This window comes from Pavona decussata, unplaced genomic scaffold, assembly GCF_977016875.1.
Source record: "Pavona decussata unplaced genomic scaffold, jaPavDecu1.1 SCAFFOLD_76, whole genome shotgun sequence".
Classification (NCBI taxonomy): Eukaryota; Metazoa; Cnidaria; class Anthozoa; order Scleractinia; family Agariciidae; genus Pavona; species Pavona decussata.
In genome coordinates, this window is record NW_028145494.1 from 2,323,671 (window position 1) to 2,344,983 (window position 21,313).

General features: G+C 38.3%; 1 protein-coding gene across 2 annotated transcripts; it reads right to left on the bottom strand.

The window, feature by feature from the left end:
• Nucleotides 1-1,800: 1,800 nt before the first annotated feature.
• LOC146476633 (uncharacterized) lies at nucleotides 1,801-19,799 on the bottom strand. 2 transcript variants are annotated; one of them, XM_085114509.1, is made up of 6 exons: nucleotides 18,604-19,799; nucleotides 11,840-12,973; nucleotides 7,903-8,121; nucleotides 6,391-6,957; nucleotides 3,929-4,987; nucleotides 1,801-3,307 (listed from the first exon to the last, which is right to left on the bottom strand). In XM_085114509.1, exons 1-6 carry the CDS (start codon nucleotides 19,505-19,507, stop codon nucleotides 2,718-2,720), a joined length of 4,473 nt encoding a protein of 1,490 aa, XP_084970635.1. In that variant the 5' UTR covers nucleotides 19,508-19,799; the 3' UTR covers nucleotides 1,801-2,717. The 2 variants fall into 2 exon arrangements, with proteins under 2 accessions (XP_084970635.1, XP_084970636.1); XM_085114510.1 differs by having other exon boundaries at nucleotides 12,770-12,973; nucleotides 18,604-19,798.
• Nucleotides 19,800-21,313: the final 1,514 nt, after the last annotated feature.

A 21,313-nucleotide genomic window follows, 5' to 3' on the forward strand; every position in this document is an offset into this window, starting at 1 on the left:
GTGGCCAGCAGGAGGTATCATTAAAATCAGAGTTGACCTGAGATCAGGGCAATGCACATGAGCCCAGATTTGAATCTGCCTTCAGTCTTTACACCTACACCAGTTCACATCACTCTTTTTTAATATATAAAAGCGAAGATGCTTTTTTCTAGAGATAATTTTTACACTTCTAAGTTCGTGAAATCCCACAAAGCTGTAAAAGTGGTGTAAATGCTCAACAAATCTTTTAGAACTGATGTTAAAATTAGTGGTATGGCACTCCTTCGGACCTATCCTGGTACCCCTTTGGGGGGGGGGGGGGGGGGGAGGGAGGTATTAAGCAAGACAAAAATATGTCCATGCCCACAAAAAAGATTCTTGTACCTCGAAGGGTTCCTTTCAAAATTTGACTCGCACCCCTGGTCACTTTTCTGTGGAAGTCCCCCTCCCCCACAAGGATCCAGCCACAATAGAGAATTTTCCACAAGTCTACTCAGTTATCAATTAAGTTTTAGTTTACATATTGTTTAACTAACAATACTGCCGCACTATGGTCTCATGCCTTCATTTACCCGCTTTTGGCCTTTTGCTAGAACCTAATTACAGGTACTAATGTTTAAAGGTGCCAGAAGTTCAAGCTGTCTACAACCTCTTGTAAATAATAGAATGTTGTATTGAAATGTGGAAAGTTTGGTTTCAAAGGAAAGCAAAAATTTCAAAGAATTAACTGTAATATAAAATAAGTGTGATGGTCTATTTCGAGCCTGGTAAATGAATGAGAATGATGTATTATTCTAGAAAGTAGTGATACATCATTCTTCAGTATTGACTGGAATTTTTGTAAGGCAGCGTTCACACTTAATGCCAAGGGGACATGTCTGAACACACTGCCTGACAGGTATGAATGTGAGTATGACTATTATAAAGTAACCCACCAAACAACTGAGTATGGTTCTGGGAGACTGTTTCATGTCAGTGCTTTCCCTACTTCCCAGGTCGCTCTCTGTCTTTCATCTCAGTCAATCCATTTCAGGTCATGCGGTTCAAATGTGAAGAAAAAAAAAAGCCAAAGTTCATCTTGGTTATGTCAATGAAACAACTTGATTGTGAGGGCTGGGGTAAAGCTGTACATGGTCATCAAATTGTCTAGGCCAATGCCGTGGTCTCCACCACCCACTGACCAAAAACCCAGAGGACTCTCAAAGCGAGAGTGGGTCTAAGTCAGCCAGTGCTCAAGCACTATAGCCAGACACCAAGTGTGAATGCTGGCTAAAACAAATGGGTTTGAGGATGTCAGGAGTTTGAGTCAACAAACGTTGCAGCGTATCAGTAAATTTGCGTGGCAAATGGTCTGAAAAAGTATGCATCTCACAAACGTTTAGTCTAATTATGTTGGTCTCGTAGTCTTGACTTTTTTCTCAAAAACAAGGGAAACCTAATTTCTCCTTACAATGTCCCTGTGTTATCAAGCATGGTGGTAATGAGAATAGCAAAAATTATCACCAACAATAAAATATCTTGGTCTTTAAACAGATTCTCCCAACTAGTTTCACAACAAATACATAAAGACACTGATGAGAATTTACACATTGATTTGGGATTAAATGGTCAACATTTAATGATTAAAAAGAAGTAAATGCTTACTCGGCACTTAATCTCAGCAAAACATCTACACGACACTAGTTTTTGATTGGCCATATTCAAGGAAAAGAATAGTCTCCATTTTTGAGGATATTTAGAGATCTGGTCATAGCAAGTTTGTTTGAAGAGGACCCACCTTGTCTGGAGGTTGGGGGGTTATTGAAGACACCACCTCTCATGAACATTACTGACAAAATTTTATTGGCTTTAGAATTTGAGTCGACACAGAAATATTCGGCTAGCAAGAGTCAGCATTTCTAGATACACAAGAAAAGTAAGGTTTGAATCTAATTGTCATACGTATTTTACTGCTAGATAGAGAGGTGGCTATGGGATGAATACACCATCTTTTGAGGTTGAGGAGGGCAGTGTCTGAAAGCTTCTGTCAGCATAAAATCATGATTTTCAATATTTTCTGTGTTCCAGTAACTAAAACATCCTGTAATAATATTATTATGAGGGCCTTAGCCCTTGTAGTAAGCTCTTTGAGTAAAACTAATCAAATACACTCTTATGGGTTATTGTAATTTAAATAATACCTATCATTAATAATTTCTTTAATCAACGTTGCTTTACTTTTAAACCATATTTTAGTGGATCCTTAAATCCTTTACCTGAAAAGGTTACACCACAAGATATATCCAGGGATGCCAAAAGTAAAATGTTTAAACATTAAACAATACATCAACAATAATATTATTTTGAATCAAAATGTAACCTGCAACTTCTTGTTTCACTTTCTTGGAGCATGATGTAAAAGTTTTAAAACATTTAAAAGTAAAATAGTTGTTGAACTTTGGCGCAAAGTTTAAACTGTCTAGCCTAAGCCCGTTACACCATTGCTATAAATATAGTAAATAGTGAAATCAAGTTCTTGATGAGTCACCTTTCTAGCTCTTGTAAACATTTACTAATCTACTAAATATTACATATCATGTCCATCCACTGGGCAAAAATTAAAAAACATATACTTATAGAAGTGGAAAAAACTGCTCTAACATTACACTTCAATGATCAGAAAAAGAGTTCAACAAGACTACTTTAACATGAAAATTTACTCTGATATTCCTAAAGCTACAAGTGTATTCGTGTTCCTCTCAGAGCCTAGTATCCTCTTCAGGGCAGGTTTTGTTCTTTTTTGCAGGTGGCTCAGTGCCAGCCTCTTGTAGTACAGCCAAGTTCTTCTGCATTTCTTCCTCTTCTTTCGTGAACTGCTCTAGACTGTTTTCCAGTGCCTGGACAGCCTGATTCTCATGCCATACTTCTTTCTGTAACTCCTGCAGTTCTCTCTCCAGCGTCTGCATGACCTCCTTTTTCTTCGCAATCACTTCGTTAAGTTCACGCATCTTCAACCTGTGTTTCTGGACATCTTCTTCAACTTCATGTCTCCCTTTCACCGCCAATTCCAACCTCTCAGAGTAATCCTCCTTCAGGGCATCAATGATCTTGCGTTTGGTGTTAGGTCTCAGTGACGCATGTGCTGAATTTGTGACCACAGGTGTGATTACAGCAACAAGAATGTCATTCATATCGGAACTGGGTGACTTGTTCTGTAAGGGCGTGGCAGGGATGGGTGTAGAGTTTGATCCCTCTGCACTGGTTTTCATTGTCTCTGTGGCTGGGGTTGTATGCGCCACACTGACGTCTGAGGAGGGCTTGGGGGACTCTGGTTTTGATGGTTGTGCGTCTATAATGGAAAAAATTGGAACAATAATTCATTAAGATGATGTACATGACTGAAAGAAAAAAATTAAATGATTAAAAAATATCAAATCTTTATGGAGGGGGGGGGGTAATTTGGACCATTGGGGGGGGGGGGGTGGGGTGGCACAAATGGTGCAAAAGAAAAAACCTCCAGATTTCAGATCTCTGGAGGTTGACACCTCTGTACATGTACTGGAGTCAGTGAAAAATAATGTGAGGAGCAAGGACGGCACAGTGGCAAGAACACTCGCCTCCCACCAATTTGGCCTGAGTTTGATTCCCAGATTCAGCATCTTATGTGGGTTGAGTTTGTTGTTGATTCTCGTCCTTCCTCTGAAAGGTTTTTCTCCAGGTCCTCCGTTTTTCCCCACTCCTCACAGACCAACATTTCGAAATTCAAATTTGGTCTGGAAGGTGCCTGTAATTAGTGCTCTGCATTAAAAACATCCATTTGACACTTTAAAAATAAAGTGATTTATTTTTATTTTAATAATTGTAGGCAGCAAAAAATTGGTGGCTGCCAGGACATAATGAAAGAACCAGTATTGTGACTTTTAGGAATCTACTCGATAAATACTTCATGGCTATAAATTAAGCTCTTTACCTGCTTGTCTTTTTGAGGTACCAGGAAATTCCACTGGCCAGGTCACTGGTTCAGTTTGGTGTACATCACTGACACTTTTAGACTTCTTGACACGCTCACTTGGAATACTGAAAGGCCAACAGCACTTTGGAATGCATTCCTTCACACAGTTACTGAAAACATCCAAGGGAAATCGTGTCAGAACTGCAGATATGCAGTCTGCTGCAACATGATGCTCCTTACACAAAATCTGTAGAAATGTTTCTCCGTCATTATTCTTCACTAACAAGACAGGTTTCACAAGATCGTGAACCAGTTTACGATTCCTTATGGCAGACTCGTGGATCTTGCGACACATAACCCGCATGCAGGACATGTAAAATTCAGCACGGATTTTGTGTTCCTTGGTTGCCTTCTGCAGTTTGCAGCTCAAAGAAGAGTTGTGCAGTGGTTGATGTACTTGGGAACTGCCTGGGTCACATTCCTGAGTTGAATCAGGGATTTCTGATTCTGGAGCAGCTGATGAGCTTGCAGCTGCAACAGGCCTCTTAATCATCATTTTGGCAGCAACATGTAAGGGTGTGTCTCCGTTGCGATCTTGCTGTGTAAGAATCTTTCCAATTTCGATTCCACTTGACAGGGAATCAAACACTTTTGCGAATGTCATGTCAATAAATCCAGGCTGTAGGATTGTTTTGAAAAGCTTCACACCTGTTTCATAATTGTGGCGCAAGGTTGAATGCAAGGGAAATTCCCCTGTTCTTGGTGAACGTACATTCCTATCAAACCCAAGGCAAGCTAGCACATCTATGACAACATATCTGTAAAACATGGCAGCCAGATGAACCAGGGGATATCTTAATTTAACTAAGCCATCCGATATATCATGATCTTTGGCCATACCTTCTTCAAGATGCTTTTTGAGGCAACTGAGGAAATTGTACTTGCTGTTTTCCAGCAACTGAATAAAGGTATTCTTTCCTTTAGGATTTCTCTTGTTTGAGGTGTTGTACAAGGTTAGGATGACATGGTGATGGTCAATGTTGCATGATGCATCGCAAAGTGGTGTGTGTGGGCAATCTGAAAGGAAAAAAGTCACAACTCTTTACGTTTTATCTAAGTGGTGTCTGGGTAAAGAAAAATGTTTTGTTTTAAACATTTCAGCCAGCCCAGGGGGGGAAATTACCATGAATTACTTGCCGGTTAGGGTTAGGGTTATCTGGGTGACTATATGCTACCTTACCATGATGTACTTGCCGGGGCAATGATAATTGAGGCTAACTGAAATCTAACCAAGTTAACCAACAAAAACATGCAGTCAATTACATGTAGTGTTGGTGGTAAGTAGTCAAAATAGTCAGGCTCATTATCAGTCAGCAATCCTACACAAACTGGAAGCTTGTGCCATGTTCTTATCTTGGCAGGATTTTGCCGCTTTTTTAAGTTGTGAATATGCGTGTGCGCAATGAATGAGTTATAGCGATGGTGGAGTTTCACTTGGTTGGTTGGTTCGTGTTGTAAACTTTCAGGTATGCGCAGTGAATAAGTAATCATAATGTAGTGGAATTTCATTCTGGCGCTGGTTGAAATTAAAGAATTTTGCGTTTTCGGAAGGGAAACACACCTCTTGGAAACGGTGAATCCAAAGAATCTAACTTCTAAGGGATACTCGATAGTTTCAACAGCGGAAATCAAGAAATTTTAGTTCGATTTGTGGTTTTATTTAGTTTTTGAAAGAACTGCAGTGTTTTAAATTCAATTAGTGGGAAAAAACAAGAATTTTTTTCACTGCGCATCAGAATAATCTTATTCAATCTGTAGAGTATAGTTTGACGATCATTTTACTGCAAGAATGGAGTTTTTTCGTTAAATCTGAGCAAAGTTATAAGTTTTTTTGTTTTTCCACAAAGTGCGGTGTCTTAAGAATTCAAAAATAATTGAATTTAAAAATTCAATTAGTGAAGTGTCGGCATGAACTTTGAATAAAAAAACAAGTGAAAATTTTTAATTGGTGCATCAGAATACCCTTATTCAATGTGTAGGGAATAAGTTTACAATCATTTTAGGACAAGAATGGTTATTTCTCATTACATGATCGGCAAAGATATAATTTCTTTTAGCTTTCAAGGTAGTGTAGTGTCTTAATTTCAATTACTGATGTGTCATCTGCATTCACCAGTTGGCTCACAGGAGCCTTTGATTTCTCCTTCACCAACCATTAGTATGACAAGTGCCTGGGCATGTGGGGCTCATGTCTGGCTGGTGGGGATTTGCAGCAATTGACTAGTTGGTTTGGAGGCCGGCTTACCACAGAAGATGTCACTGGATATCCCAGGCATTTATCTGCCTTTGTGTTATGTGAGCCAGTTGGTTAACCACAGATTAAAAACAAAATGAACAGTATTTTCACCAGTATTTTAGGGGATATCTCAGGGTGGGATGGGATTGCCTATAAGAAAAAGAAACAGCAAAGAGGACCTTACCTGTTTTGTAACTGCCATCGAGGGTATTAAACGTTTCTACAGCTATCTCTTCAATGGTCGCTTTTCTTTTCTCTTGCTGTACAACTGACTGCGGCAAATCTTGCCTTCCTGGTTGACTTTCATTTCCTCTTTGAACCTGTGGCTGACCTCTGATACTTGTTGGAGTCTGTGTGTTCTCTAGTGGCGTGGCTGCTGTGGGATTGATGCTGACTGCTGAAGCCAGTTCTCTCCCGGTCGGTGATGTTGCTCCTTGGAAACCATTTCTGTTTGGTTGAGGTGATTGTGATGGGTGCAGTGGAACTGGGTTTTGAAGTAAAGGGCAGCCATACTGACCAGCACTTCCGCTAATTGCTTGTACTGGTAAAGAGTTTGGACCTATACTTGTCATACCAGAACCAGGGTGAATGATGAATGCATTCTGCCTTTGTGAGGGACCAACAACATGGTTGTTGACTGAATACAAGCACTGGGTGCCCAGCTCCAAATCAACAGGTTCTTGTTTTATGAAGAGTACTGGAATGTGCGGCGTAGAATTTGCAGCAGCAGAAGTTTGCAGTGATGGGTTACCTGTCAAGATTGAGGACTCTGTAAGTGTGATTTTGAGAAAGTTCAGCCAGCTGAATTGAATTAAAGAACTGACCATAAAATCATTGTTTCATGTTAATATTACAGAACCTGCTCAATTCATAGCAAACCAATGACAGATTGTTATCTAAATGATCCCTGTATCAAGGTATACACAGTATATTTTGGATTGGCGTTGCTGTTGTTGTTTTCTCTTTGTTTGTAGTGACTACAAACAAAAAAGAAATAACATAGCTTGGTTTTTCTAACCTGATCATAATTTGTTTCCCTGCTAGATGATTATATTATTTTTAGGAAGTTAATTATATGTACCCTGATCTGTGAACCCATTCAATGGCCAAAATACCAGACAGAAATCATGAGTGAATCATGATCAGTGAATTCTAGCCAATGAGCATGTTTGGAAAGCCAGGTTTTCAAACTGCCTTCTCAAACTCATCAATAATTCAAAAGCCAAAGACAAAGGAAATCATGCACTGTGATGTGTTTGGATATCTGATGAAAAACTCCTCGTTTTTGCATCCTTAATTTCCAGAAAAATTAAAACAATACACCTACAAAATTATCACCAGCTGGAAATTTTCTTGATGACTTTTGTAATTTGGTAGCAGCTCTTTCAATTTACAAGAAGACTTGAAGGGCAGCATAATCTGTACAGGAATTCTATTTTTTATTTATGATTGACTTGTTTGGTTTAGAATGGTGAGCAGTTTCAACCCTTCACGTAATATTCTACATTGTGTATCACCAAAGGAAAACAATTTTTTGAGACTGTTGATTCCAGAGGGTTGCAAATGGCAACTTAAGAGTAAGCCAACTTGGAGTACAAACTGATTAGTCACAGATATTAATAATTAATCTGAATCAAGTCAACCTCCAATTAACAACAAAGCTCAGCTTAAAAATTTCTAATTTCCTTGCATGTACCTGTTACCAAGCCTTGATCTTGAATCTGAATGCTTTGGACCTGTGCTCGAGGCCGTCCAATTGACGCAGGAGTGTGTACTACTGATATGAGAGGCGGAGTATCATCAGGAATCACCTGAGTTGGAATTGGTTGAGACTCAGAGATGTTGGTGTTCCTGTGCTCCATACTGACAGAGGGGCTCACTGAGGAGGAGACTGGTTCTTGCACAGAGATCCCACCTTGTATGAAAAAGAACAAAATTCAACATCTCTTTTTCTGTAGAGTTTTCAGAGTACCGTAGAGCAAATGGCAGAAATTTGTTTTCATCTGTAACTTGTTCTGCTTGTTAATTCCTCAGAATGAATGATTGAAATAAACGGTTAAAGCTATCCCTGTTCTTCTCAGCTCTCTATCTTCTTAGTTCCAAGCAAAGTAAATCACTTTATTTAGCATATCAGTATTGAAAAATGAGGACAATACAGGGTCCTTGTTAAGTGCTAGGAGCCAGCTAAAACACTAGCTATGTTAAATTTTGAGTTGTCTAGTCTTTTCGCTGAAAAGGCTCATTTGTTTAATAAACCTGTACAAACACTCACTTGTTAAGCCTCCTTCTTCTATATCCTAGCCGTTTAGTATGAAACTAAATCAGAACCCTGGATGGTACGTTCAAAATTCAAATGGACAAAAAAGTTTCAAAAATCCTGTATGGCAATCCTGTGTGCCAAGGAGTTGATCACAGGAATACCAATGAAACAAATCCAAGTGGTCACAGAGATGTACTTGATCCCTGGACCTCCAGATTATAAGCCCGTTAAATGCATATTACGTTAGCTTTTTTCGAGCAGTTTAGTGAAGTAAAAGCATGAAGCATTATTTGAGCATTGCAGTGGCATTTTTCCTATAAAAAGTTTACAGACCATAAAATATTTTAAAACGGGAAATTTGATGAAAATTTTAAAAATTCAAACCCCAAGCAGCTGAATCGGCCAAATAGTTGGATGAAGCATGATAAGAGGAAAGATGATGATGTTGATGATGATGTTGTTGTAATAGTAGATACCCTTTTTAAAAACAGTTGAATTAATAAAATGAACATCTGAATTATGGCTATGAAGCCAGCTCTTCAGTGCCTTTTTAGGGGTAGACAGAGCATTTTACAAGTAAACACGGAGCATGAAGATGGGGCATTTCAGTGGGGAAGCAAGGGGTTATCTTTCATACTTAATACTAGGCTCCTATTTCCATACAAGCTATTAGCAACTGACAGAAGATGTAACACATCACTGCAGGTGAGACAGCAGTAAATGAAAGGAAGATGGTTAAAGAAAAAGGTAAAGTAAATGAGTAGGAACTACAAACGATGACGACAGTGCAACAAGGACAGATTCTTATGTGCCTTCCTTAGAAGAGAGAGATGGCTGATAACCCTTAGGATGCATTTTACAGGGTTCGTAAACAATTCTGTATGCATGATTCAAGGATTTTTCAAGACTTTTTCCAAACGGTTATTTTCTTTTTCCATTCCCAAGGTTATGAGTCAAATCACACTCCTAGAAAAGAAAGAATTTGGGCTAAGACGGAATTTAGATGAAATTCAGCAAGCTGACTAAAGATTTCACGGGGCAATAAATAAACAAAACTTGAACAAAACTCTGGACAGACTTTATTAATTTTTTACCAACTTTAATTATCTTTATTTTCCATTCTTTTCAAGTTTTCCAGATATCCATTTTGCCTATTAAAACTTGTAAAGCAATGCAAGCTCAAACAAAGAGTATGAAAATCATTTAAGCAAATTTATTTTATTTTTATTTTATTAGCTTTGCCTGTTACATGATACAGAAAAGTAAAGGAGTAAGTATAATAAAGGAATAAGTATAATAAATGCTAAATTAGGCAGGGATACCACAACAGCGGTAAGCTAATTACAGTGGTCCAAGAGTTTAAAAAATATCAGTTAAAAAAAAGAAAAAAGATGAGGCTACATAACAACAATGAAGATGAACAGACACATCACGTGAAACGTTACATGACAGACAGATGGTTTTCCAGGATCATGGGTCCTCTGGGTAATAGTAATATTTTAAGGCATCTACATTATACTTGTATATAATGGATTTAAATTGACTGATCTGAAGGTTGCATTAAAACAAAGACTGTTAGTGGATTTCATTGACTTCACTGCTTTAATTAGTTGAAACAGCTAAGAAGGAAACAAGGTTCATGCTCTCTTGGGCTTTAAAAAAATCCATGACTATCCATGACCTTTTCAAGCTTTCCATGACAAAGCATTTGAATTGTACTGTGTCAAAATGTGAAGTGTTTATTTCTACAAAGTAAAAATCTGTTTCTTGGTTACAAATTCCATATTCTTCCCTCATTATTCCCTAAAAGAATGCTTTCTTTAGTGATTTGTTTCCATGAACATCATTTTCAATGACTTTCTATGGCCTCAAATTAAAATCCATGACTTTCCAAGCCTGGAAAACGAAATTACAAAATTCCATGACATTCCAGGTTTTCCATGATCTGTACGAACCCTGTGAAATTCTTTATTTTTTCATAATTCAAATACATGTTTACTATATTGCTGTTTTATTTGAATTATATGTTTTAAACTAAATTTTAAAAATTATCATTAAGGTTGACCACATTTTAACATCATAGTAACCATTATTATTATAGTACCATAGCAGCTTGTTTTTATAGTCAGTATCAGTACTGTGCAACTCCTTCTAAATAAGTTATTTTCTGTTGTTATACACAGATAAATTATTAATATTAACAGCTGTTTTTTTTTCATGTGAGAAAGCCATTTTGTAAATTATTTGAGGTGTTAGACATGTCCTTGAAACAACATAACAAAACTGAGTTGTTTAATAAGTGTACTTCAAAACCAGTTATTTTTTTTATTATTTGTGTTGACATGAGTCATGAGATACACTCATCAACCCCCATTCCCCTTCCCCTTTCATATATCACCATGCATATTCATGGCATGTTCACACTTTTAACCCTTTCCTGCCCAAGGGAAATTCCGCATTTTTCTTAATCGCAAACAATGAACTGGGAGACCACATGTAATATACCATTTTAAGGTATTTCCTGGGGTGTGCTATAAATCACTCCAACAGAGATGGGGAAAGTCACATATTAGAGTGAGAAAAGTCCAAAACGAAAGAAAAAAACCATTGAAAATTTTCCTATTTGTTGTACATACTGGATACCCCCTAAACTATAGCTTAATGTACAGCTCTCACTGCATTGCTTGTTGTAAGATTTTAATGGGGCCGTTTTATGCCTTCAATTTGTAGATCTTTCCAAGATCTTTTGGTTGTACAAATTTAACACAAATTGACCAAATAGTGAGCTCATAATTGCGTCTTGTGCCATATGGCACTCTTGAGCGGGAAAGGGTTAAGACAAACTACCCAAAGCAGTGAGAAAGTAATTATTTCAAGTGTAACCTACAGTACAAAAAATTACATATTTACAAGTCACTATACCACAATCTGTAAAATCAACAACTAGGTTAATGTTTATCTTTGAATCTAATTTGCAAAATTCTGCTTATTCATATATTTTTAATACTATAAGTACAAATAAATTTTGTGTAATGTTTTTATGTTTGTTAAGTTATTTAGATGAATTGGTCAATAAATGTTTCAATGATGTTTTAGCTATCTGAAAGTAGTAGGGGGGGGGGGGAGGGGGATACTGAACACATGTAGATAATACCTACAGTATTTAGGAAAGAGTGTTGTTAGCCTCAGGGTTTAAAGGATTAAAGGGAGTTACATGTATGATTAAAAAGTAAGAGCAACCTGATGAAGAGTCATAGTGAGGTGAATAAGATCGCAATGGACAAGAGAGTGTGACTGCAATTCAACCTGACTGGCTGTGATCAACAAAAACATCACAGATTCCACGAGTCACTGTTCAAGGAAAGCAACAAACCTTCTATGCGACATAGTTGTGTTTGGCAGCCATGGCTCAGTAGGTTGGCTCTCCCTTTACAAGGGCAATCAGACACACAAGGGTTGTTTATCAGATGGCTTCTTGCTTCGTCAAAACAGAATGGTAACACTTCCTGGGCGTGCATAGTAAGAAACCTAAGCATGGCTTTATCATGTCCTGCTTCTAGAATGTTCCAGAACGTTTTGGATGCATTGTTACAGTCATACACAACTTTACAGACAGCCTTCTTGCACACTTTCTCTCTTCCCCCAAGATCTGCAAGTGTCTCAAGGAAGAGCTTCATGGCTTTGAAATAGTGACACTTTTGTTTCATGAAGCAGCTCCTGTCATTTGATGTAGAACCACAGTTTTTTAACACAATATTAGATGCTGCACAGAAGCCCTTGGCCAATACATGCAGCACTGTGTCTCCATTTGAGTCTACCATGAACAGCATGTCATCATCCTGCTCAATTATTACATCAAGGATTCCCTTAAACCTAGCCATCTTCTTTGATCTGGACACCTCTGGAAAAGTGACCGGGAAGTACCGAGCCGCTACATGAAGAGGCGTCTCTTTACTTCTACAAGAGACAGATAAACTAAACTTCATATCTTTAATCAGTTTAGTAACAGCATTGAAGTGTCCATTCGTGCAGAGCAAGTGTAGTAATGGATAACGCAAGCTCTCCAGTGGTTCAGGAACCTCCATACCACGGTCCCAACCTGCGCTGAAACAAGCTTGAATGCACAGCTTGAAGGTGACTGGCATAAAATCTTCACAAGCACGGAACGTGATTGAAGGGTTGAAGACAGCACTTGTTAACAAGTGATGGCGCAGATCACAGCCAGTCGGGCAGAGGGGTGTATGGGTGTCTACAAGGGTACCAACAGCTTCCATGATTTCATAGCAATCAGGGGAACACAAACCTGGAAATGAAGAGGTGTGTATCGCACATCTGTCAGCTACAGTTATACGCTCTGTTTTCCCACCGCTAACAAGATTTTCTGGTTCACCAGCCACAGCTACTGCATTTGTGTTGCTGCCCTGAATCATCTGTATAAGATCCATGATTGGTCTCCGTCCTGGTGTAGTTTGAGTTCCTGAACTGGCAGCTCTAGCTCTCTTCTTAGCTAAATTAAATGAAAGTAAGAAGAAGTCAAAAACATGCAAGGTAATCATTTCAAAGTAATGTGTGGTTCCATAAAGTATCCATGCACCCCTCAAATAAGGTCACTCGAAATTCTTAGAAGAAAGATGGGGAGGGGGGGGGGAGGGAAGACGGGGTCCAAAGACAAGCTTTTTAAACAAAAGTATGAAGCTTAATTGGGATTTCCAGAGGAACGGGGGTATACCAGAAAAAAATCGTCCACAGGAGTGACATGGATACTTTCTAAAACAACTGAAAATATTGATGCAATGAAAAGCTGATACAGAGGACTATTAAAAGGACAACAGAAGCGTTGTGTAATATGGTATGTATTTTATGCATTTGAAATTAAATTTGCAGTTACAGTGTCTCAATAATGAATGTTCACTGACCATGCTAATTTTTAACATTTTGGTACTTTTAAGACTACTACATGTAGGAATAATCAATTGCCAAGAGTCTGAAGACCAAGGATAGGATGAGTAAAATGTGCTATGGACAATAACATTGGGTTTCCTTGCCTACAGGATTAAAGAAGTAAATTAAAGGGAACCTCTGCTCCGAAAACAAATGGACAGTAAATTGTTGGAAATATTGTCTAAATTCTAAATTATATTTTAAGAAGTAGAAATAACATTCACACATGCTTAGAATTAGATATGATTTTCGCTTTTAAATTTCTGGGGAATTTAAAAGTGAAAATAGGCGACAATTACATCTAATTTTAAGCACATTTGAAAATTATTTCTACTTCTTAAACTAAAATTTAGAATTTAGACACTATTTCTAACAATTTACTTGCCCATTTGTTTCTGGCAGAGGTTCCCTTTAAAGTTAATTTTCAAACATAATTTATCCAATTTGCAAAACAACATAATTTACCTCACATGTCTTGCGGGACTGTGTGCGCATATTGTTCTCGTGGAGACCAAGTTCTTAAGTGACTAGTTTCTAAGCTACAATAGCTTATAATTTATAAAGGGCTGGGAGCATAATCGACCTAAGTGCATTTCAGATCACATTTTGTTGTTTTAGCTCAATTTCACTGGAGGTTTTACATGTAGCCTTGAATACCTTTAGGTGAAAAAAACTTTTCGGATCTAAGATAAGATCTACTGGATAAATAATTTTTGTCCTATTGTCAGGAGTTAAAGAATTTAGGGGGCTTTCCAACAAAGCAATTAAAATGGTAGGTCACCAAGATAATTTAAAGAAATTGAAATTTAAAGGTCATTTTTATGAAGCTCACCTGCTGCCACGGTAACCACTATGACCTCAGAATTAGTTTTACACACATACATGTTAATACATAATCTTTATTTATACACAATAATTTTTCAAGCTATAAGCTTGTGGGGTTGTGTGCATAAGACTAAACTAACCTAATCTACATTAAAAAATATATATCAGGTACAGCGAATACAATGATTAACAGCATACAAAATCCTGTTGTCTGTAACGTGTGGTAGATGCAGACATACAGCCAAACTAAAATTCTGTGACGTCAGAACTATTCTTAAAGTAGTGCCAATCAAACAACCTACAAAGATGTTTATAGTTCGCCCACATGATCAGATACATTTTTTGTAACCTGCTATTATTTCACAAACACTATAACAAAGAGAAATAATTGACCTGGTCCTGGGGGAGATGGACAAACTATTTCTAGATGTCCTTGATCAACAAAAAGCATGACAGTAAGCACGTGTATGTAGCACAGAAATGTAACATGACACTAAAGGGCGCAAGGTTTATCTTGGGACATCAAACTTTTTGTAAATTTCTCAAATGCATACAGCATATATATTTTTGGTACACATGATCATGAATTGGTGCTGAAACAATAAATTTAATTATTGTAAATCACTACATTCAAAACAATGAGGGTCGCACACAACAAACCCTGATGATGTAATTACTTGTGTGCCATGACTGGCATGTGCTAATGTAACTTTTTCTGCATTTTTCTGCTGTTATTCCACAATGCTGCACTCTATAATAAACACTATAAATGTTTATGGAAAAAATAAGCCCTGCAGAAACTCATTATATCTGTCAGCTCTGATGGTTTCTGTATGAAGTGGTAAATTTATAGAGTAGAAGAAGTGATAAATTATTATTATTTACATGGAGTGGGAGATTAGAATAAAGGTAAGCCGTGTACCTAGACACAAAGAAATCCATGTCTTATTTAACCCTTAAAAACCTAATATCAAAGGAAAAATTCTCCTATCTTACACCCATATTCTTCTTATAAAGGTCAGAGCTGTCATTAAGGGTCGTAACCCGTAACACCTGTTATGACTGAATATCTTTGAAAGAACCTTGATGTTACGGCTGATCTTGATGGTTGAAGGGTTATTTTACTCAGAAATTAACAACACTGTTACGGGAAAGAAGCTTAATGCAACATGCGGCTGAAAACTTAATGACAACCTTGAAGGTACTAGGGAGAAGTTATTAAAATATCAAGAAAATTTGCCTTGTGTGATCTTATCCTTAATTCTCATGATCTCAGGGGTTGAAGAAGCATTGATATTACAAGGAGAAAATTGATGCTGATCACTGTTAGGGCTTAAAGGGTTAACTGCACAGTGGGGCAGCTTGCTCTTTTATTTGGGGGGAGTGCGGAGGAAGGGGTTGGCACTGCTGGAGCATACATTTGTATTAGGATTCATGAAATTTCCATTCGTCAAATGGAACTGTATTTTCCACTTCAAAGGGCCAGTTATTGTCCTGGACTGATGATTCTGTGACATGCTTTAGTTCTTCTAAGGTATCAATAGAATTGTAAGTTTATTTTCACAGTGTTAAGCCACAAACTTTCCACAACCATATTATAAGCTTTAAAATACATGCAGTAACTATTATCAATGTGATGGCAGGATTTCAGATGCCAACAAGACGCTGTGGGAGCGTTTACTTAGGCGCCGTTGTATTAGGAGTATCTGAGCATGCATGTTAGTTCAGTCTTTGGTGACTGGTGAACGATAAAAGGTTCGCTGAGAGTCTAAGGCATCATATTTGCGATAAACGTGATGTAGGTCGACCGAAAATGTCACGCAAACAAAATTAAACATTACTCTCTTTAATACTAAACACGTCGGATTTTGTAACCATGAGGTACATCTAAGATAATGATGGATTTTGGCGACAAAGGAGTATTTGCGGTTCCAGTGGTAATGACGAATTTTGGCGACAGAGGGGTATTTGTGCGAATACCTTTCCACCCTGATACCCTTTTTTTCTGGGCTTTCTATGAGAGATGTTCCAGCTTCTTCACTGGTAACAGCACACGATCGCAAAATGTCACGCAGAACGTGCAATATGACACGCGTGCGAAAAGACATGCGTTCTATATGGGACGCGCGCGGATAAGACAAACCTCACAGAACATCCGATTTACAGAAAGTTAACGAACCTATTTCATGATCACTGGAATAGGACAGAACTTTAATGACAAAATCAAAGCGCTCTGTGAGTGACCAACGAATGAACTATTTCAAATTATGTCTACAGTTATTTGTTTATTAAACACGCAAAAAAGAAAATAAACTTCACTCGCACTGGAAGGTAACGCAAAGGTCAAAGTGTATGTTCATTCTTTTAGTGGTTTTGCGTGATTGCCAATGGACAAAATATCATGACACAAAAGAGAGTGTTTCCAGGATTTAAAAGGGCTTTAAATGAAAGAAGCTGGGTTTATAAAGTGGAAAGACACTGCAGCTCCCGTGGCGATTGAATAACAAGCAGAAACCGTCCAGTTTTCCTTCCAAGAACCGCCGAAAATATTTTCTTTCTGAATGCCGCGTTGCCGGATGAAACTTGATACACGTGAACGATTTTGGTTGCCTAGCACGTGACCAATTTCTTCCCGGTGTTTTCAGCATGGCAATTCCTTTCTGCATCCAAACGACGGCTTCTTTCGACGTTTTGTAACATCGAAAGGGGCTTTCAGTTTTGCTAAAGCCCGGGTGCTAAAGTTGCTATTTTGGCTTTATCCAACGTAAAAATAAAAATGCGTTTAGCGTTGCGGTACTCAGTTGTTGTGGTATGAATATGCAAATTTTCAGCGTTTACGTTTGTTCCAATGAATCGATCTTATCGCTAACACTCGACTCCGAAGGAAAGATTTTTTTTTTTCAGATTCTACGTTTAGCGTGCCAATTAGGCGTGCCCGTGCGTTCACCTTTTTCCCTGTTTTCCCGTGAGGATCACATTTTGGTTTTATCCAAGTGAACGTAAATAAAGAAATTAATTCGTCAAGCGTTGATTGCCACTTTGCATTAGCAAACTTTCAGTGTTTACATTTGTTCTGGTAAAATCTTATCGCTCACACTGGACCCCGAATGAAATTTATTTTCGAAGCTTTAGTTTTAGTTTCCTACTTTACCCTAAGCCTTTCACCCACGGAATGGTCTTGAATCTTTAAAGTTACTTGAACGTTTTCTTTTTTATATTGCGGCCAGAGAAATGAAATGTTTTGCTCGGCTGTATGTAAATTCAGTGTTTACGGCCTGATCTTATCGATTACGTTTGGCACCGAATGGGGATTTATCGAGAAGAGCCAAAAGAACGTCTGAGGTTTTAAAATTGAAGTCGAACTTTTGGAAAATATCCGTCCTGAAAGGAAAGTTGCCCCTTAGTTTCGTTCAATGGAAGGAGTTAGCAGACAACACACATACTAGCTGTTTTCTTTTAAGAATACGATATTCGTTGTGTTAATTTTACGTCCTTGTTTTTTGTCCCGTAATGGCGGCTTATGATGAATACATGCAGACTTGCAGACTCAGCCAACATGTAGCGCACGCGCAGTAGATCACTGCGTTTTGGCGTAGACGAAGAAATCCTATTTTATAACTTGGCGCTCCGCCCAAGTAAAAAGTGTGTACATTTCATGTATTGCTCAAGTCGTTCTTCTTTGTTTCCGACCCACCAGGCAACTGATCAATGAGAGGTGTAATCTTTTCTTTGTTGTTACTGCACAGAGCTAGTAGAAATAATTCTAAATCATCTGATGTGAAGAAACACACACTACATTTGCAAACAACCAAGAATGCTTCAATCTCTCCTTCAACAACAATCACCAGAGTAACTAGCCCCTGGTGACTAAAAGAAATGAAATGCCCAGTGGAACAGAAAATTACCAGAATTTCTAAATTTCCATTAAAAGGGACAAGCTCAAGAGCTGGACCGAAATTTTCTGAATGAACATTTTGTAAATTACATTGTACTGTTCCTTTGGATTCTGGAGTGAAAATTGTGGAAATTTTGGCGTCAATAGATAGTGTCCCTTGTCTTGTTGCTACTTATGCAGCAGAGATCCCTGTAAATACTTGTGGCAGACTCAACACTTTAAAATTCTCACAGTTGGGATAGGGAAGGGGATCATGAAAATATCAAGCTTGTTTAGTGGAAGTGGAGAGGGTTTGAAAAGAACCAAAGAAATCATTAGTTTTGAGTTTTGTAAAAGGACCATACTTAATAACTTTTTATAATAAGAGAGAGCAGCCAATAATAGGTCTGAATTAAGGAGGTGGGGGAGGGTGTGTAACCTCACCATTCCCTTGGGGTGTAAGTTGGGAAAAAGGGAATATGTTGACAGCCTCTTACCTTCTTCGTCAACAAGTAATTCTCTTTCATGGCCGGGATAGACTTTGCTAACAATGTCCAAAGCCGTATGACCAGCTGCATTCTTGAGTTTCAGGAGGTCATTGTTGCCCAACGTCTTGACCAGGAACTTGAGGACCAGATAGCCTTGGCGAGTAGCTTTAGCCAGGAGATGCATTGCTGTTTCCCCTTCAGAGTTCTTAATGCCTAGGGCGTGTTTTGTATCTCTTCTGCTTAACCGGGTTTGTTCTTCTGCCAGTAGAAGTTTCAAAATGACATCGATGCTCTTGGCGTAGAATGACAAGCACGAATCTTCTGTTTCTAGCTCCTCTTCTTCTTCACCGGAGATAGCTTGCAGCATATTCCTGGCCAGGATGTGAAACACTGTCTCACGAGTAACGTCATTTTTCGCCCAGAAAAGGCTCACTTCTTTGTCGATCAGCAGCGAAACGATTCTCTCGAAATTGGCCACCTTTGCAGTGATGCTCATATTCTCCAAACGAGACTCGCAAGCGGACAAAGCTGTGTAGAGATGGCGAGCCACCAGATGTAAAGCTGTTTCCGATTGCGCCGTCCGCAAGTTAGCATCGTAACCTTCGTCGTTCAATAGCCATTCAACAATCTCATGTTTTCCAAACATGCTCGCCAAGTGTAGGAGAGGAAGCCGCAAATCGTTGCTCGGTTCTGGAACATTTTGATGCTTGTTCCAGCCTTTCGAAACAAGTTTCTGTACGTGTTTCTTGAAATCCTCCTTGTTGTTTCCACGCGTGACACGAAGAGGGCCGCTAATTACCGCGGCAGTTACGGACGAAGACGACGAAAATTTCGGAGCGACTGCTTGAAGCGCCGTGATGACATCGTGATGTCTGACATTGCAATTTTTCGCACACAATGGCGTGTGAAACATTGCACTAAAAAATGACAGCGTCCTCAGTTCGAAGCTATGCTCAGACAAGCCAGTCGATTTGGGTTGTCGATTTCGCTCTCAACGTTGTTCGTTTCAATTCGCACGCAATCAAGGAGAAAATCGAAGAACGTTCACGAGCTAAGCGAAATCTGCGTTACCACAGATAAAAATAAAAATTTTCAGAAACCTCCTGAGCTAAAACTCTTCATATGCAGTAATAGTTTTGAAAGCAAATGACCTTCGCTTCACTAAAACACCACGACTTCGCTTCGAACGAATGACCGTGCCCGCAAAGCGCTACGGGATTGCAGAATTGCGCGCGCGCGGGAAAAACGATAAACAAAGAATATTTACGTTATTTCATTTTCTGCATCTCCTTTGTTCGAAATGTCCATTTGTCCATAAACACGATCCTCAAAATCCCATTACTATTATTCCCCAAAACTCGACGCGTTATAACAACATGACAATATAATATTACGATATAACAAGCTCAATATAAGCTTAACGTAATTACTTTTCTACCACCTACTCAAGGCACTAGAAACCGAAGGAGAAACTAAAACTTACCTTAGCAAAATAATTTCCCCTTGATTTCGGACAAATATGTGTTATAACTTGAGCTATTAAAATAAAAAAGCTTTCTGAAATAATCGCCGAATGGAACCAGATGATCTGCCGATCCACACGCCTCTACATGCTTACACAACTGGCACGTGACCATATATGGGCAACTTATTACGATAGGAGATTTCCCAGGGGCTCCCTTGGGTTTTTGACATATCATATTTCCGGAAAATTGGGATCAAGGAAAAAGGAGTTCGGACCACGGATTGAGGAACAGTCTTGAATTAAATAAAAATACTGATTATTTAGCCTGCATACACGTTATTTCAAAATGGCTAGTTGGTTTTTACCTCGAATGAGACAAGAAGGCCTAAATTATTTGAATGCAAACAAAAGAATATTGAAATAGAAGCCATATTTTTGGAATAAGATTTATGGCATTAGTGTTTTTTCCTGGTATGGCTTTTCTGGGCATTGGAAGTGTTTTCCCCTTCATTTACTGTCATTGATCATGAGGTGCCTGATGGCTATACCATGCTGATGAGGCCTTATAAGACCAAATCAGCCATCCATGGTTGTCACTGCCCTTGTGATATGTAAGCGTGGACCCATACCAATTTTAAACAAAATTGTCTATGTTTAAAATCGATCCGATATGGGTTTGATATTTACCAATATTTGGCATTTTTTTATATTGATATCGATACCAATATTGTGAGTTCATCATCCACGACTTTCAACAACAAACAACAACAATAAACCGATTGCAAACAACAACAACAACACTTTATTTAGACAGGGTAAACCAGAATTATGCTGAGTAATTTTCATCCAGGCCCTGGGTTTTGTTTTCTGTCAAAATGGTATATTTACCCTTTAATTACATCCATTTTGAAATCACTGGTGATCCTTGGAATCTGATTGGTCCAAAATGGTGCAATTTATTCCCAAATTGCACCATTTTTTGCTCTAAATTGCATCCTTTCTTTAGCCCATCAAAATGGAAATGAAGTAACACAAATAGAATATTAATATTGACAATGATACTCTGTGATTTCAAAATGGATGTAATTAAGTGGTAATTGAACTTCGTGTCGTGCAATTTTGGTCTGAAATCATACTTGTGATTTCAAATCAAACTCGCGCTGCGCGCTCATTTGATTTTGAAATCACGCGTATGATTTCAGACCAAATTGCACTCCACTCAGTTCAATTACCAATATTAATCCCTAATATCAA